General features: G+C 40.2%; 1 protein-coding gene across 11 annotated transcripts in view; it reads right to left on the bottom strand.

Moving 5' to 3' along the window:
* Positions 1–8359: 8359 nt before the first annotated feature.
* Positions 8360–19672, bottom strand: part of ptprc (protein tyrosine phosphatase receptor type C) — a 167253-nt gene continuing 155940 nt past the window's right edge. For all 11 annotated transcript variants that reach the window (XM_041208255.1, XM_041208256.1, XM_041208257.1 and 8 more), the window contains 4 exons: positions 18451–18570; positions 15475–15641; positions 11699–11834; positions 8360–10387 (listed from right to left, as the gene is read on the bottom strand). In XM_041208255.1, coding sequence (XP_041064189.1) covers positions 10112–10387; positions 11699–11834; positions 15475–15641; positions 18451–18570 — 699 coding nt within the window. In that variant the 3' untranslated portion in view covers positions 8360–10111. The remainder of the gene's footprint in view (positions 10388–11698; positions 11835–15474; positions 15642–18450; positions 18571–19672) is intronic.

Below are 19672 nucleotides of genomic sequence, written 5' to 3'. Positions count from 1 at the left end.
ATTGGGGGGAAGTTATTCCTGAAATACTTTATGCTCATGATTTTCTTTGTTTCTATTCATGCGCTTGTTCTGCTTTATAAAAATCACTCTACACACACCGTAATTCCCCTTCATGTTAAAAGATCAGTCCAATTTTAAAATTTTATTTCTTTCTACTCAGGACAGATTCAGCCTCCCTAAACTTTCTTTATAAGCCAGTAATCTAAAGCCACAACAACAAGCTTTTAGGCTTGGAAGGAAGCAAATGCAAGGCACCTTCATAGAAGTACACATGTCAAACCAAGGTAGTGTTATGTTCTAGTATATTATGAACTTTAATACTTTACTTTAATACAATATTTGAAAATTTTGAATACAAACAGACTGTTAAAATGGCTGCTGCAAATCATATGACCTTCGGCATGTCAAGCTCCAGACAGTCCCAAGTCTCAAGCAAATATCTAATTAAATATGGCCATTCACAGCCATTAGGGGATTCACACATCCCTTTGTTTAAGGATGGACCATCAAGAAAATAACTATAGCATTCTAGCCAGCCTGCCTTTCAGTTTCATAATGGACAAAAGAAGCATCAAAACTCAATGCATGTTGGATAAGTCTGAATTGGTCCCATTGACATCCATTGTGTTAGGATGGTCCCTCATACGAACTAGAGTGGGTGGATTTCAAGGTGTCAAATGACAACACAGGATGTGTAATCAACACACACCTCTTTTTGGAAAAAATATAGTGAACCTGTACAAGTTGCATGGTGAGGAAACCATTTTGTTTCTCCTTTCAAACAAGAACAAGCTGTCCTACAGGCAGAGCTCCATCAGAAAGCCATTAAACTAGTTCCGATTCATCTAGGCAGCCAAGGTAAGAAACAGCAATACCTTGAAAATGGAAGAAGGGCTCCCCCAACCTGTTCCAACTTTGAGTTCACCTGAGAAACAACCTCTTGGAAATTAGACTACAAGAAGCCTCACAGCTTACTAAGAATCCTCTGCTTTCCAAGACCTTCACTTCAACTAAAACATAAACTCATCTAAGAAACTGTAGGCCTGCTACAAAAGAGACAACCAAAATTGTAATTGTATTATCGTACACAGGGTAAATGTGTGATAATTAATAACCTTTTTTTAATACTCACAGATAAGCTTGCTTCTGGACTTATTTAAATTGGCGCAATCACTGAGGGTAAGAAAACACACACCTTTTACATACAAAGGAACACATAAATTCTGCCTGTGACAGTAGGGAAAGGAAAATCAAATACTACTTGAAACTAGGTTGCGAAAGCAAGAGCAAAGAGAGCAATTGTTCAAACTAAGAGAAATTTAGGTCTGATTTAATCACCCTTTTTCACATAAAGAGTGATTAAGACATGGGCTTTGGTGTAGAGACTGAAGGGGGAAATCCTGGAATCATTTAGAATACAGTTTGCTGCCATAATTGAAAGAAGGGAAAGTCCAACAGTAGGATACTTCCAGATGAATGAGTTAAAATGGTTTTCCTGATCTGTCTGGAGATTCTGGTGATTGGTGTTCTTCAAATCCCTTGCATTGTCTCTAGTGCATTTTATGAACACTAGCTCACCGATTCTGTTCTTATGCAAAGTCAATCAAGTGAAGTAGAAATAATTTCAAGTAACATTTCAATAAGTCAATTTTTAACAAATGAGGTGTAAAGTAAAATAATTGGAAGAAAATAATTGAAAAAAGATTAACAGTGAGAATTTCTTAGCTTAAATAATTGTTTTCTTAATCAAATTCTATTGTGATTTTAACTTGGCAATTACTTGGCACTGCACAAATGAGCATTTACCAATAGACTTAATTGACTGTACTAATCAAAACTTGACTAGTTAATCCATTTGTGTCAAATCCAAAAACTATTGATATGTGCATCATTTATTTTCAAAAAATTGCTCTTGTATTCACATGGTGTATCCCTGGTCCCAAGTATCCCCATTTCTAACCAGATATAACCAACAATATTTCATGAATTTATGGATCTTCAGAAGCTTAGGGGCAAAAACTTAAACTGTGATTATTTAGTGATTTCATGTGCTTTCCCAAGGCCAACTCCATGCTCAATTTAGTGCACAATTGCTCAATTTATGTCAATTATCAGGTTATTTAGGGTTTTTTTACTCTTTGTCATGAGGTATGGGCATCACTGGAAAGGCCAGCATTTGTTGCCCATCCCCAATTGTCCTTGGACTCGGCCATTTCAGAGGGCAGTTAAGAGTCAGCCACATTGTTGTGGGTCTGGAGTCACATGTACGCAGAGCAGGTAAGGGCAGCAGATTTCCTTCCCTAAAGGTCATTACAACAATTGATGTTAGAAAGACTAAGCTTTCAATTGCAGATTTAATTAATTGAATTTAAATTCCATCAGCTACCATGGTAGGATTTAAACCAATGACCCAGAGCATTAACTTGGGTCTCTGGATTACTAGTCCAGTGACATTACCACTATGCCACAGACTCCCCTAGCTATTGTAAAGGGTTACATAACTCATTTTTCTCCCCTCCTCTGTGGAAGGGGGAAAGAACAGGAGGAAGGGGAAAAAAATAAAGGGATGCACAAATCATTGGAGAGGAAGCACGTAACAATTGATAGAGTGCTGCAGATCAGAGAGAGAGAGAGAGAGAGAGAGAGCACAAATCGGAGAAGCCTATCTTTGGTCTCCAACCACAGTGACTGGAACCTTCAGGGAGAGTGCTGCATCCTTCTTCGGTGAACTTCAGTTCAAGGGCTGACTTTCAGGTGCTTATAAATTTGCAGATAAATGTCATCCAGTTTTGCAAGAATGTTTGTGCATCATTCTCCCAGGTTCCCATTCTTGCTGCGGTGCCATTCTCTTAAAATCGATCTCGATTTCTGTCCAACTCATGGACTTGGCTCTCCACAGTTACATCTGTTGTCTGCAGCCATATGAGAGAGAACAAGTTGGCGCATTTGTTTAAAACGCCTTAGCCGTTGTACCTATTATCCTTTCGGGGGTTATCGGTGGATTTAATTCACATTATTTTAGTGTCATGTTCTTCTTGGAAAAGTGCAGGACTCATCTCGTCTTTCAGTTGAATACATATACAACCTGAGGGAGAACTTTTTCATCCCTTTTCCCAGCATTTTGAAATCTGCTAATGTGCTGTTCAATCCCTTAGTTGTTTGTTTATGGCAATATAGCAGATTTGAATATTTGACTTCCAATTATTTTACTTTGCACCTCATTTATTAAAAATTGATTTATTGAAATGTTACTTGAAATTATTTCTTCTTCACTTGATTGACTTTGCATAAGAACAGAGCATCCTGTTTTCAATCTTGGCATCAGAGCACCAGGCTTCACAGCGACTCAAACAGTCTGGTATTTTACACTTGTAAATGTCAATGGTTCATTTGAAACTAAAATCCACCAGCAAAGCTATGAAGTGCTTTGATAAGATCTAGTGTGTCAATTCAAGTTGCTTATCGCTGGTGTTGTTGTTGGTACGTCTGTCATTGACAGAAGCAATAGAATCCCACAGGCTAACGTTTGAAACTATTGGATGCACCATAGTCACAACAGTGTCTTGAACATAATAAAACACCCCCAGGTGCTTCACAATTGTCACACTAAATGTAACACCAAGCCATATATGGAGAAAGGTAATCAGAAAAACTTCGTCAAAGAAATAGGTTTAAAGATGTGTCTGAAAGGGTTGGAGAAGCAGAAATGTTTGAGAGAGAGGGAGAATTCCAGAGTTTATAGCCTTGGTAGAAAACGACACAACTGTCAATGGTAGAGGAATGATTAAAATCAGGGATGCACAAGAGGCTGGAATTGGAGAAAGCAAATATCTTGGAGACCTGGAGTACAGCCAGAGGAGGTTACTGAGATGTTAGGGGGACGGGGCTGATGGGCTGAGACCACAATGGGATTGGAAAACAAGGATGAGAATTTTGACTCAGAAATGTTTCTAGGCTTTCCAATGTAGATCAGGAGCAGGGACTGATTTGTTACAGGATTTGCTGTTTTAGGATAAGGGCAGCGGAGATTTGGTTTACAAAGTTTACAAAGGGTGCAAGGTGAGAGGAAAGCTAGAAGAACATTGGAATAGTCAGGTCTAGCGGTAACAAAGAAATAGATAAGAGTTTTAGCAGCAGGTGAGCTGAAGCCAAAAAGTTAAAGGCAGCAGTTAAAAGCAAATTCTGCTAGATTATGTACTGTGATAAGGGATTAACATGATGATTGAAGCTTACACTCTATCTGTATCTCACTGAGTAGGCAGCCTGCAAAGCTCAAATCTTTCGTTTTCCAACTTAAGATTGACTGCCCCAGAAAGATTGACTCAAACTTAAGGTTACACATACACATACATACACAGACACCTTCCCAACCTCCTCAAGATTACTTCTCTTTTTGTTTGATCTGGTTAACAGTCTTAACTGAAAAAGTTATTGACATTAGAAAACAGTTTACAAGTTTTGAACCATGACAGCAGTATCCTGGCCCAACAACTCTTAAATAAGGAACTCAGCATAGTCAAAGAAAAATAGGAACAACAATGTGGAAAGATTACCACGCTAAGTGCTGGCATACTGTCAAAACACAATGACAAAGCATTTAATGTAGCATTAAACACACATGAGGTTGCACAACCATTGCTATTGCCAATGAATGCTCCTTCCATTTTCTGAGTTCACACAGATTGTGAGAGAGGAATTCAACAGAACCTGTAACACAAATGGCCTTTCAGCACAACTTGCTGATGCAGATGCTTATACTACAACTTTCCACCCTCAGCACAGTTGTAAAAGGGGGGAAGGTGGTGCTGCATGTTGAAGGGAGCCAATGAATAAACTGTTGTTTCATACCCTATATTTTCCTGCATTTTCATTTTACAATAATTGATGAGGAGAACAAATGTTAAAAGCTGATGATAGGCCAATTTACCCTGGAGGATCACAATGCATGAAGTCTGAAGCGATGATCACGTCTCAAGTCTTTACTCACATTTTACCATCACCCTGCTCATGCACAGCACCAAATATCAAAATTACCACCTCCCTTAACATAAAAAGCCATAGTCTCAGAGGTAGGAGTGATTACAGCTTGGTTTAAAATTGACCAAGCTCATAGCCATGTCTAAATAATCAGGAGCTGAATGGTATTTGTCACCTGTTTCCTCATTTTATTTTCTTCCCATTCTAAAATCTGTGACTCTTCTAATAGCAACATTATCATTGCCCATATCATTATTTCAATGGCAAGCAGAGCAAGGTATCTTTTCAGAGGCCACACAAGTTGACTTGAAATCAGACCCTTAGTCACAATGTAACATTTAACCAACAGTGAAAAGTGACAAAGTAGCTGTGTGTCACTGGGCTTGACTTTAAACTGAATCCTGGATGTGTGACATGTCAATGGTGATAACATGTGACACAGGTTGTGCTTAACATTGAGTCCCCATCACCAAAGTAGCTAACAAAATATTATAACTTGTGGTCTACCAATCAGTTGAGTGTGCAAGATCAAACCTTGACTCGGACCCAAACTCAGGTCTTCAGAGGCAATAAACTGAGGAACCATTGGCTCAAAGCACAGAGTCTTGCTTTGTTATTGTGAGGAATGTTCCCCAGCCCCTATGGAGGTCACTATTGTAGGATAAAAACAAAATACTGCGGATGCTGGAAATCTGAAATTAAGATCAGAAAAACAGAGCTCTAAAGAGTCATATGGACTCAAAATGTTAACTTTGTTTCTCTCCCCACAGATGCTGCCAGATCTGCTGAGTATTTCCAGCATTTGCTGTTTTTATTTCGCTGTCCTAGGAGTTGGTTTTTGTCTTGCACTCTGTTTGCAACAGGATTTCAGCACCCCCTCCAGAAGATCTAATGACGAGATTGTGGACCACCTTTGGTCTTCAGACTAAAAAGATCTTAAAATTAACAATGTACTAATTTGAGTATGACTTTCCTTACGATCAGAGTGTGGTGCTTCAACAAACTTTCTCTCACCTTCTTGCATAAGGCATTGACATAGCAATAATCACTCAAACAACCCTTAATCCTGACAGTACAGGCAGTAGGAGGATATTATAGCACAGGCTAATCTGGTCTTGGCCAGTCAGTTAACCGTGAAAAGGTTTCCAGATATCAATTCAACACTCCTCCTTAATCCAAATAGGATGAGGCTGATTCTGGAACTTGCTATCTAATCACACCCTCTGACTGAGAGCAGCTAACTGAGAACAGATTGAGGATCAAACTTGGGATCTTCTACTGGATACATTCATCGAGCTGCTGATGAAGTTCTATTGATTATATTGGAGCTAAGCAGAAAATAAGTGAATTGCAAAAAATAAAGTTTAGAGCATAAATTCTGCAAGAACATGAAATGTACGCTACGAGCAAGCTAAATGTAGCAGGATCGTTTTCACTGCATTTGAGAAACAAGATTAAATGAGGTGCTGTCTGTGGTTAAGTGCAAAATCTGGCAGCAATAAATGATAAAATCATACCCCACTTTTCCATCAGTATTAGTTGGAGAAAAGTTGGTATTAGAATGCTGCTGAGGCAAGATCAATTACTTTTAAAATGGTTGTGCCAGCTTTGGACTCTGCAATGGGACAAAGTCACAAACTTCTGCCACCACATGCATTCTATGCAAAACTGTGATTTAAAGATGGACACTATGGAAGTCAACTTTATCTTGAAGAAATGTTAATATAAAGAAATTACATTGAAGAATCCTTCGAAAGCTGCAACAAACATCTGGAAAAGCGGAGGGTCCTTCAGGGTCACTGGATACATGCAAGGGGCAAAATTTCTTTGGAGGCATTTCCTCTCTATGCTGTAGCCAAGAGTAAGTGGAGACAACAATCTCTGACGTTACTTTTAATGTTGCTCTGCGAGTGGCAATTCAATAGTGAGAGAACAATATTCTGTGTTCAGCATGTTTCTATGGACACTTAAAAGATTGCTGACTTAACTACTTCACAACAGCTGGCACAAGCATATGCCTCACCACACCACAACTGGTGACACAAAATGCATATCCTTCACTGCGAGAGGCATCCGCTGGCACAAAGCACACCCTTCACTGTAAGAGACCAACTGGTGCATAGCACATCCCTCACCTCGAGATGCCTGCTGGCACAAACACATATTGGTGGGTATGGCTTTGCAGGGATTTGTGCGATCAGATCTGTTAGACAGTCAGCTAGTACAGGCCTCATAATCATGAATATTCTGCACCTTTGGCAAGGTAAAAAGCTGTCACCCTTTTGAGCCAAACAAAGGAAGCTTACAAAACCAATCAAATCCAACTGGGGTGCATTGCTTTAAAAGGCCATTAGGAAATTTGACATTCCTCTACCTGGAATCAATGGCTTTGGATTTGGGAATGCATACTGCAAACAGGTGCCTCTGTTAATCAAAGTCAGCAGAATCAGTAACTACCCCTTAACATCATTTTAAACCGGGTACTTAGCAATAGGAAACTGAGGACATAGAAGTTAACTCTTGGCTTGAGAGGATCTAGTTGAAAACAACATACATGCAATTTAAGGTTAATGCATATCTTTTTCCCACATCCATATAAAAATAATGAAATCTAAATAATAGATAAGGATTCTTTCAATGCATTGTTGTTTTATAAGGTGCATAGTGACATACTTGTAAATGCCTTGAATCCCTCTTGGAAACTGTTGTGGTTCAACTCTTAGAACAACACTGGAATATGACTTGTGATTATTATTAAATCCTGTGGTGATTTTGTTTTTCCAATTTTTTACAAATCCTCATGAGGTTGAGTTCATCTCATCCACACAGGGGGCTGTAACTAAAGGCAGGTAGCAATGCCTTAGCTGCACAACAGCTTATAGCATGAGAGCACCTCAGTAGCCATTCTTCATGTGTTAGTGTATGTGGTTGATGGTTGACAGGTCATTCAATCATGGAGGCTATCGAATTTGTGATGAGGAGCAAGATTCCTCACCAATTTCTATTCTTCAATCGAACCCGAGACTTACTTGTCTGAGTGAGTCAGAATAACAGCAGTTTAAGTCTGTACTTAGACTCCCCAACATATTGCCACCCAAACCCTTCAACTCTCAGTCCCCAAAAGTGCTGATGGTGATATTTCTATTCAATTTACATTTTTTTAAAGTCCTCAGCAAGACTGGTGTTGTGTTATTTTGTGCAAAATACTGTAACATGGATGGCAAGGCATCTTAGAAAACCATACTACACGATGTTATTTAGAGGATGAATTATTCTAGACAGTGCATGGCTACTGCTGGGTTCAATGCTGCTACTGACTAGTACTGTGCTGAGAAGTGTACATTAATACATTCATACTATACAAAGCAACATGTGATACAAATTACTTTCCTTTTGTTTATTCAAAAACACTATTAGTACAAAATTTTTTGTCATTGTCTTTACAAGATGTATTTTTGAACAAAACAAATTAGAAAACACTATAAGCTATTGAAGAAAGAACCCAAAACTGGAAATAGCAAGCTCTTATGTAAAATATGCTGCAACTAACTTTAACTTGACAGACCAAACAAATTCCTGGTAACCATCTGCTGTTTGAAGCAACACATTTTCTTCAACTAATGACATAATAACCTTGTTATAACTTGAAAAACAAATTGATTTTTACTGTACATCTTCTTGTTGCTGTTTTAACTTGAACCGCTAGCTAACTCCTAGAGACTCCACTGAGATTTGGAATATCTCTTCCCTTTGGCAATACTTTATGCATACCATGAATCCAGAAAACTTTATTTAAGAAAGGAAAGCAGCTTGATCAACATCCATGGACCAAAGAACAAGAAAGAAAGATATATATATATATCTTCAGATGTTCATATCCTCAACGACCAAAACCTTAAAACTGCCCAAGTGACAAACGCCATGAAACTCCTGACCTGTTGACAGTTCATTCCAAACTTGCCATTTCCGATACGTTATTGACTGACACTTGCCAAAGGCTGCTTCTGTCCAATCTTAGAATCAGCTTTCAAGCATACACTCGAACATCCCAATCGGTAATGTGATCTTGCGTCCTTTGATAAGTGGAATTGCAGATTGTAAGTAGATTCCGAGATCTTTTGTTTCTCAGGCAAATTGGAGCAAATCAAGCATGGTGAGACTGCTGTGAATCCTTCTCACATCTCTTATCACTGATCCTTCCTATCGAACCTATTTAAGTTAGGCTTAAATCCACAGTGGTATTCTCTGGTGCTACTGCCGTATTGCACACTTTCCCAAAACCCTCCTCTGAAGTCAAGTTTCTGTTTTCTTAATATTGACTTATTTATGAAGTCATGCTCTGTCTTACAGGCAACATAATAGAACAGGCTTCAACGGACCATGTTTGTCAGCAAAGTGTGATATCTAATTTACAAAAGGCAGCAAACTCCCCTCTCTGACCCTCTGCTGTGTTTTCTGAGTCTGGTACACCAGAAATCAGTTTGGTCCACCAGAATAATATATTTTTTTGATGCAACATAAGTTCAAACAGTTAAATACATCTGGATATCTTAAGCAGATCAACTGCACAGCTTTAACTTTAAAAAACAACTATAAAAATAATTTGCAAAGGACAGTGAAAAAATTGCTGCATTATAAATGTCAGAAATCTCAAAACTTAATAAACCTGTCAAATTACTTTATACTCATAACGAGCTTCATCATAGTTATAACATAGCATCTTTGTTACACTTTGAAATATGAACACTGCCAAAACATCTTGAAGCAGGTTTGGCATTTAGCTTTTCCACACACCTGATAAAATATATATATATAAAAATGTTCTGAGAGTTTTTTCAAAAAAAAAAGATATCTGTGCCTTCTTTTAGAGTTACCAGTGTAACCGGAAAGACCAAAACATTATAATTGAATTTTAAATTAGGAAATTATTCCTTTAATTGAGATACATTCACACTTACGTTCAAGTAGATTACCATTCTTGAACAGTTCTGTATACAGGCCTGTTGGAAAGCATCCAGTGATAAACCAAGCTATGTACATGTAAAATGAAATTAATGGTGGTATTTTCAAATCTCCCTTACAAACACATATATTGATTTATTCGTACCTATACTTCACACATTGCAACCTTCCTTCACTCAATTTCACCACTTGTAACAGGTCCATTAATAGGATTTTCTGCTGGTTGTTTGTTGTTGCTGCTGCCAGACTTTGCTTCATCATTCTCTGTGGACAACACTTCCTTGTTCTCAGTAGAGTCAGAAGTAGTATTTTGTTGAGATTTGTTCTCTGGATTGGTTTCAGAGATTACCTTCACAGTGGTCTGTGCTGGACCATTATCAGATATTAATGTCCCATTCTGCACTGGGTAAGTACTGGCAATTATGTCATAGAGAAACTGGTACTGCTCCTGTCAAAGAACAAAACAGATATACAGTTATTTTTCTCTTTCAATCTCAGTTTCCCCTAGAATCTTTCTACCAACCCAGCACCATTTTCTGGCCAACTGGCCCTTAACTTTCTCCTAACCCCATTTCAATAGCATCGGCACTGGAACTTCTGTGCAATTTTCTCCTCTCTCCTACCTTGTGAGCTCTTGAGAAAGTAGCTCACCTCCACTTGTCCACATTTTTCACTGGACATCTGTCCTTCAGATCTTGCCATGAAGGGAAGGCTAGGGGAGAACCTACGCTTTGACTTTATGTTGCACAACTTCCCCCATCTTCCCAAAAGAACTGTTTACAAACTTTCGTCAGTATCAGTTAAAATGCAAAACTTATTTTAAAATTAATTAACATTGTGACGAAAATAGACACATAAATACTGCAGCACTTGGTCTAGCCGAATAATCAGGTTATCTTAAAAATTAAAGGGATGTGCACAATTAAAGGGAAAAAAGTAGAACAGGGAGGCAAAAGTATCGTTGAGGCATCAGCAAATGGTCAGAAAGCATTTCAAGCCATTTGCAACCTTTGTTAAGGCTGAAGCTGGAAGATTAAGAAGTGACAAAACAAAGTGGAGTGAAAGGAAATCCAAGATGCAGGCGTGAATCTGCAGGCAAGCGGAGGCAAAACTGTGCCACTGACTGCTTGTTTGAAGAATGCTTAAGTGGTAATGTTTGCAAGGTGTGTGACTCTTTGACACTCTTTACAGCATTCACACAGTATGCTGAAACGAGATGGAGGCAGGCTTTAGATTACAAGCAATCAGCACTATTACAGGCTTTTCAGGTGACCTTCCGGAAGACGGCACAGCACTTTGGAGACCCAGAGCCTCGCGAAGGTAGTCTGACCAGCCTCTAAGCCTGGAAAAAGGTTGTTTTCAGAAGGCAAGGTGGGTCCAGTGTGGCAACAAGCTAGGTCACCTACACTACAATTCTGTTTCTCACCAATATTTCTGGGAGGCCATGCGTTTTTTTTTCCCTGTTTGTAAATGTAATATTGTTGGGAAATATCGTTAGGTGTGGGACTCACATGTCCATAACAGTGGCCTACTTCAGTGAATAACTAATACTGTGAGACACTGCCACCTTGACTTTCTGTACCTCCAGCAGCTTAGATTCCTCTTGAAAATCATTCATGCTGTGAATATAATCTGCTTACATTGTTCAACATAAAGGCTTTTCGGAGACGGTAGAGAAAAGTGAGTAATGGGTTGAAGGTGCCCGACAGAGAGGGATTAAAAAGAGGAATAGTCAGTTGGTGGAATGGCCACTACTTACAAAGGTTGGAAGCATTCCTGACCGCTGTTTGCGCAGTGCTTTGACCGTCTGGAGAACATCTATTAAATTTTCAGTATTTGCACTGTCAAGGATGTTCCAGAGCGCATAGAATACTCCCGTCTGCTTGGCTCCATCACTGAAAGAAATGAGGATTTTACAACGTAAGAAACTTAAAAGGTGTGGGGTAGACAAGAACAGTTTTGGGAGTGAAATTAATTAGTCCATTACACAGTTTTGGGAGTGAAATTAATTAGCCCATTACACAGCTTTGGTGGCGGTGGGAAGGGTTGGAGACGATGGGCTATGGTGGATTGGCTGCATCCTGGTTTTCCTTCCCACTGATGTCAGGAAAATGGATTACCAGCCACTTTGCCCTGCTTTAGTTTTGGGCACCACACAAAGCATTGAACGTTCCATTAACCTGCGTTAAGGAAGGAAACTTTTATAGGCATTATCATAGAATCAGTGCAGTGCAGAAGGAGTCTATCTGCACTGCTCTCTGAATGAACAATTTACTTAGTACCATTCCTCCACTATTTCTCTATTAATAAAGTCCAGGGTACCATATGCTTTATTAACTGCTCTCTCAACCTGTTCTGTCAGCTTCAATGATTTATGCACATATATACCGGGTCCCTCTGCTCCTGCCACCCCTTTAGAGCCACACCATTTATTTTGTATTGTATCTCCATGCTTTTCCTACCAAAATGAATCACTTCACATTTCTCTGCAATGAATGTCATTTACCGCCTGCCCACCCATTCTACCAATTTGCACATGTCCCTTTCAAGTTCTACACTATCCTCCTCACAGTTCACAATGCTTCCAAGTTTCTTATCATCAATGAAGGAATACCGGCTGACAATTTTCTCAGCGTGGCTCCCACTCCCTTGTCATATCTTTGCCGGAGCAAAATCCTAGGTCAAGGGCACTCCAAGGAAATTCCTGGCCATTATATGTGTAGGCATTTACTCCATGCTGTTTGGTACTATTCTTCATACCCATGATACAATTTCATTAACTGGACGATCAAGGAGGTCATGGATATACTTTGTTACAACACCAAAAGATACTCTATTGATTTGAACTGATGTAAAATTAATTAGTCCATTACACAGTCAGTAGAGTTACTGATCAAAGTGGGAAGAACCCGTCTCTCAATGACACAGCATCAGCCTGATAGATAATTCCCTTACACTACTATTAATAGCCGTGTTCATAGAGAGAAAAATTCTTGTTACAAGGGTAATTACTAAAGGCCTGAATTTTACCACAGTGGCAAACAATTGGCATCAACCATTCATTAAACTTATACTTGCCCTCAGAATTTCTATGTACCTTTGTGCTGCAAATTGCAGTAATTAGAGAACCAAAATAGTGCAGTGTTCTACACATGGGGTCTCAGACTTGTGTTACTAGAGCAAGCAATGGCATGTCTCCTCAATCAAATGGATTTAAGGATCCTTCAAGAGACATGCAGAGCCTAAAGCAAGAAGTGTGAATTAGGATAGTTAATTCAATGTCAAATCATGTACAGAAAGTGAGAAAAGAGAGGGAAAAAATGGAATTAAGAGATGAAAGAAAAAGGAAAAGGAAAAAATAATTATTTTAACATTTTTATTTATTAAAATCTCCAATTACAGTTAAAATCTGAAAGAATGATACTCCACACTAGCGAACGTAAATTTTCAGTGCTAGAGAGGTTGGAGGTAGTAACTAAGAATTACTGTCCCAGTAAAAATTCACTTATACTTGAATGGACAAGCCCCAGCTATTTCTGGTGTGTTTAGTGGGTTTCTGATGGGTAGCTAGTACAACTTGATGCCCTTCAATTGTTTCAATGCCAAGTCTCTTGGCAAGATGCTGTTAGACCAAAATTTCTGGAGATGCAGTGCATCTCTGATAGCAACTTCCTGATTTCCACATTTAACTGAGCGCGTGCAGATATCTGAATTTCTATTTGATCATCTTGCCATTATTTTTACTGCAAAAATGGACTATTGTGATTTTCATCTTTATCATAACTTCTCTGCTTGAAGGCAGGTCTTTGGCAAATATTCACTGAACCATGGCATATACGTTGTGGCTTTTACTACAGGTAGGGTGAGGAGGCAGGGCCCAAATCTACCTCAGCTGGTACGGGGATCGGACCCTGTGCTGTTGACATTAATCTGATCCACACACTCACTGTTTAGCCAACTGAGCTAACCAGCATGCCCCCAACCCCACCACTGTGATTTTACTGTAGCCTTAAAGCTAGTATGTGTTTACATCAGAAAAAAATTAAAGTCGAGATTGGGTACATAATTTTCACTGTGGAGCCGATAAGGATACTTTAGTGACTTTTAAAGTTGTGGTAACTGTAGTAGTTGAAGGCCTGAGCTGAGAATACTGGGAGCATTTATTGGTACACTGCGTTTGTACCCCACCAGATCTTCGGGACTTGGCTTCGAATCTAGCCTAAACTGAGGGACTGCAGACCTTTCTCTGCTAACTCTAAAGATCTTGTGAGTTTGTACTGTCACAACTCAATACTTGACTCTTAGTCAGTGAGGGCTTGCAAAACAAAGCAGCTTATAGTTAGCAGACGTAACAACTAAACTGACAATCTCGAGCAGATGGAAGACGAGGGTAAGAATGGGAAAGGGAAAATTTCATACTAGTGCATTAAGGAGATACTTTTCTGAAGTTGTGCTTAAGTGAAACACGAGGCAAAACACAGCACGGTTAGCTCTGGGCTGGATTTCAAGCTGAGGGTTGTCTCCCTGCATCCCAGTGTACATTTCAGATTACAGCCCACCTCCGCTTAGCTGGCTCACCCCGCTTAAATTTTTTCAAGCCATGGCCCTTTAATTAGGCATTTAATTAATGAGGCAGGACTTCCATCCAGCTCCTGCAGAAAATCCCGCTTCATTGAGCTGTCGGCCAATTGGAGGCCAGCAGCTCTGCACACCAGCAATGCCAAGCAGAGTGGTGGCCACTACTGGTACTGCAGGTAAGGCAGGTGGTGGACTCAAACATTCAGTTAAGTCCGAGATCTCAGTGGCAGGGCCAGCAAGGAGGGGTGGGGATCACGTTAGACAGGGCAGGGGGTAGGGTGGAAGTGAGGAGATTAAACTGTGAGGGCAGGCGGGGGTGACACAGGCAGTCAGTGAAGGAGGCACCCCCAACACCTCACTGCCTCCCCTGCTTTTACTGACCAGTAGTCCGCACGATTAAACCTGCTGGGCTAAACACTGGGGGCAGGCCTCTTGTACTGCCTGTTATATCAGGATGAGACCCTTAATTGGGCATTGATTGTTCACTTATGGGCCTCAACTGGGCCATGGGTGGGTGACCCATGCAACACCTCCCCAGCTGCCCATAAAATCATGGCGGGGTTGGATGAAGTGACGGTGGGCACACCGCTGATGGCAATGATGCTCTAATTTACTGGTTCACCTGCCTGTTTTCACGCCCACCTGTGGCCTGGTAAAATTCAGCCCTCTATGTCTATGCTACTCCAGCAGACCTGGCTATTTTTGAGGCTGATGTTGGGTACTTGGAATGGACGAATGAAGCATTTCCCCAGCATTGGTATCACTCTCCTTTAACAAAACCTTCATCAAGCATAATGCAGGGAAAAATATACACATAGAAATTCAAACCTAAGGAACTACCTAATTCACCTTTCCCCTATAGAAGTGAGGCATAACCCACGAAAATGCTAAAAATAGGGTATTTGTTGCAAATGATAATCAAGAGCAGCATTAACACATTGAAACTACTAATATTACCTGCAGTGTACAATGACAGGTGGTACTAAATCTTCAGTTTCTTTGAGTGTTGACAGTTTTTCCTTGATGCTCCTTATCATATTGACAAAGTCATTGGGATCTTCAGGAAGCTCTGATTCAGTCCAATTGTGAAAATGATACTGGTGTACTTTCCGAGTTTCTTTTCTCTGAAGAATGAAGTAGTTATATCAGTCGTCAATTTTTGACTAATTTTATCAACACTTTCCATTCACTCAGTTGATAGCGAATTAATGACGTTCAAGGAAAGTTTCTAGTCACTGCAAAGCTAATCAAACACGAGGATAGATCTGGCAGGGATTACACTGGAGGTTGAAATTCTAAAGTCGTGTCCATATTCAGAATATATTCACTTAATTTTGGAAACCCTTCCTTCAGAAGGACAAGGATATATTGGAGAAGGTTCAGACAAGAAAGAAAATTGTTCTGGGCCCAAAGGTTACGAGAAGAAACAAACAAACTTGGACTTATTTTCAGATGATAAAATGAGCTTAAGGTTACATGATCCCATGTAAGTTCAGATTTTCAAAAGGGCAAGGCCTTTCAGCCCACTCCAATACTATAGGTGGCTACTTAATGTAAGTACAAAGCCATTACCACTCTGGGTTGTACTCTCCACATCATTTTTCTCAGGAGATTAAATGCATGGTGGAGCCCGAGATAGATTTTGATTAAAAAGGATCTAATTTGTCCTTTGCTCGTTCATCTTTTAAAATGTTCATACGACACGATTATTGAGATAGATTAAAGGCCGTGTCTAATATATACAGCCAATTATCACCATGCTGTGACAATTTGTTTATTTTCAAATTCCCAAACATTTCTCAGTTAAAACTGTTTCCCAGTACTTAAGGCCAACTTTATATCCTCATTTTGCTAGGCTTTGGGACCTTAATATGAAACCTTAATAACGTTCACAATCGGTTTGGGCAGAAATTCCCATCTGTGTGCACTTTAGACAACCCATGACTACCTTATGACTTGAAGCATAATCTTCCACATAGGTTAATTCACTGAGATTGAGATCCTGCAATTGTCTTCCAAAGATCCTGGGCAGGATTTTCTCGTCGGTGAGCGGGGTAACCATTCCCCATTTCAATTTTCAGGTAGGCGGGGGCTCAGCAAAATCAGCTGTGCGCCCGCCGACCTGTCAACGGCCAATTGAGGCCATCGACAGAGTCATTAAAGTAATTAATGGACCTGCCCGTCCAACCTTAAGGTTAATGGGCAGGCCAGGAGCCCTGGTGGGCTTCAGAAAAAGCATAAAACCTCAACCATGGGCGGGATGAAGTTTCATGTGGGTTTTAAAAAAATTAATTAAAGCTTTTTAAAAAGTTATGGACATGTCCCAACTCATGTGACAGTGTCACATGAGTTGGGACATGTCCATAACTTTTTAAAAAGCTTTAATTAATTTTTTTAAAACCCACATGAAACTTCATCCCGCCCATGGTTGAGGTTTTATGTGTCACATGAGGGGGCATGTCAGGGAATTTTTTTTTTTCTATTGTTAATAACTTGTACATTAGAACCGATCTCCCCGAGGCAGCACTTTGCCTCAGGGAGATGAGTGCACTCTTTCGTGCACGTACGCGGAAGAGCGCACTCTCAGGTTTAGGGAATCCTCCCCCCCACCCCCGGCCCACACAGGGAGTGCATAGCGCTTCCATGTGGAGGTCACGCTGGGCAGGCCTTAATTGGCCCGCCCATGTAAAATGGCGGTGCCATTTGGGGACACCGACTGGAGGCGTGTCTCCGCGCACCTGCACTTCAACTTCCCCCCCAACGTGGGGTGGGGTGGGGGGGGGGGAATCCTGCCCCCTGTTTATCTACCTGGCAGATAGCAGCAGGAGAGAGAGAGAGAGAGTGACAAAGAGAGAAATGGCATCAAATTGAAAGCCACAGGGGACTGTAGATTAGCTGGAGGCATCATTGGAGAGCACAGAGGGTTGGAATCATCAGCAAGCGTGCCTTCAAGTTGGGCCTTGAGTTGTCAGGCCAGAGTCTGGATTGATTAGATGTGACATCCACTAAGCTATGGCATGTGTCGAGGATTGTGACTTTACAAGATGGTTGTTGCAACGATTGAAAAAAAGGGATAGGAAAGTTTATGGCTAAGTTGGTGGTGTTTTTGTGGATGATTGAAGAACTGTAAGAGTCGCTTATATCTTAGAGCATTTTTTGTTGCTGCAATGCATTTTGTACAGGTGTTTTTACTGGAAATGATTGGACAGATAATTTTGGAGGAAAACAATTTTTTGTTTGCATTTTTCAGAGAATTATAGAAAGAGAAACACAAAAGCTGAACCAAAAAGGAACAAGCAAACTAACAAATTGTGACTATTGGTGAACATCTTCCATGATTATGTTCACCAACTTATTAGAGAGAGAGAGCAAGGAATAGAGATAGAGAGATAGCCAGATAGATACATAAACAAGAAGACAGATCTTGATTTCCTGACATTGTAAGTGTCAAGTTACCATTTGCACCTCATTATTCCCCAACAAACACTTTGTTCCTTTCACACTTTTTCTCCACACATACGGAATGTAACCATTTACAAAATACATCTTCCCCTTTATTTCAAAGGACTAAATATGCTTTCTGCTTTGAACTTTTACAAACCACCTTTCATGATGGCACAACACTTTCTGACAAGAGATGGTTAGCAATCCTCCCGCTAGATGTTACTTAGTTCTTTCATTGGTTTCAAAATTACTGAAAAAGTTCGGATCAGTGAATCACTTTCCTTCATCCATTTGAAAAGTTAAATATACGTTGCAACAATTCAACCACACTGTTCAATGAATGTTGGACTGTAGGGAGATCTCTGCAAACAGTTTACAACAGCCCAAAAGAATTAAAATGATTGCCTGTTCATTCAAAACATAGGGAAATTCTGTGAGCCTACAGACAGTAATACCTTCTTGTCCCTCAAGATATTACAACAACTTTACCTTTGTATGTCTTATTTCAAAGACACGAACAATAAATGCTGGTTCATTAATGCATTCACCTAACGTAACTTCAATATCATCATAGACTTTCGTCTCATCTTCCCAATATTGTGGACAATCCTAAAAACAAATTAAATTGATTAAATTATTAAAACACTGAGGCATTTATTGGCAATGAAAGAAAATTATATTATACCACTGTGAATGGTGTAGCTCTCAGCAGCTATGCTACTTTGCACACGATCTGTTTCATTGAACAATATCTCTATCACTGCAATATGGCATGGTTATTTCTGTGAGTTCAGTATACATTTCCAGTAGGAAATACATGTTTCTGCTTAGTGAAATTACATGGTTTTGTCACATCTCGTGAAACCATCATGTAAAGTGTATCCCAGAATATCCATGACAATTCTGGAAATAGCTGAACAAATCCAGCAGGGATGTCTGGAAACTAGGCACGGACCTGGTTATGCTGAATCCCAGCCTAGCACAGAGGTCCCCAGATGGGCCTTGTGGGGATGGATCTGCCAGCTGAGGCTTACAAAGCCACTGACATAAGGAATTTGTGGGGTTTTGCATCCTGGGCCTTTTTAGGGATGCTATATATTTCAGGCCGAGGTATGTATGGTGGGAACAGATGAACCGGTCGATCCAGTGTGGGAACCACCTCCAGGTTTGGGGCGCGTATGTAGGTGAACATCTGAAGATGCGAGCTTGCTAATTTTTGAAGTGATCTTAAGGTGCCTTCTATCTACTTTGCAAAGGACACACTGGGGGGGGAGGAGAGAGGAGGAGGAGGAGGGATTACTTGTTTCCAAGGAACCTGTGCACCAATGCCTAGAATGCTGGTTTCTTTTGTGTAGTGGTTCACTCCTGAAACAAACAGGCCTTAGGGCACAGATGGTTCACGGAATATGCCACGGAGTGAGCTTTGGAAGGTGATGGGCATTTTTGAGGAACCTCCTCTGAAGACACGCCTCAGACAATTGCAGGCACACAACCTGAACTTTGGCATTTGGTTGGCATCAATGGATGGAAAATTCTACCCACCAGTTTCCTCATTGTCAGCACAAAGTTAGAAACTTTAGCACATAATTTGCGGACTTTCAAAGCAGAAGTCAAAAAGGGTTGGGAAGCCTCATTTTCTGTGAGTGTGAAACGACCCTATGCCTGCCATGCACAAACAATATGGTGAGGAGTATTGGAAAGGCCATTTTTC

This window comes from Carcharodon carcharias, chromosome 16 (genome assembly GCF_017639515.1).
Source record: "Carcharodon carcharias isolate sCarCar2 chromosome 16, sCarCar2.pri, whole genome shotgun sequence".
NCBI classification, from domain to species: domain Eukaryota; kingdom Metazoa; phylum Chordata; class Chondrichthyes; order Lamniformes; family Lamnidae; genus Carcharodon; species Carcharodon carcharias.
This window is presented reverse-complemented; position numbering and strand designations above follow the sequence as displayed.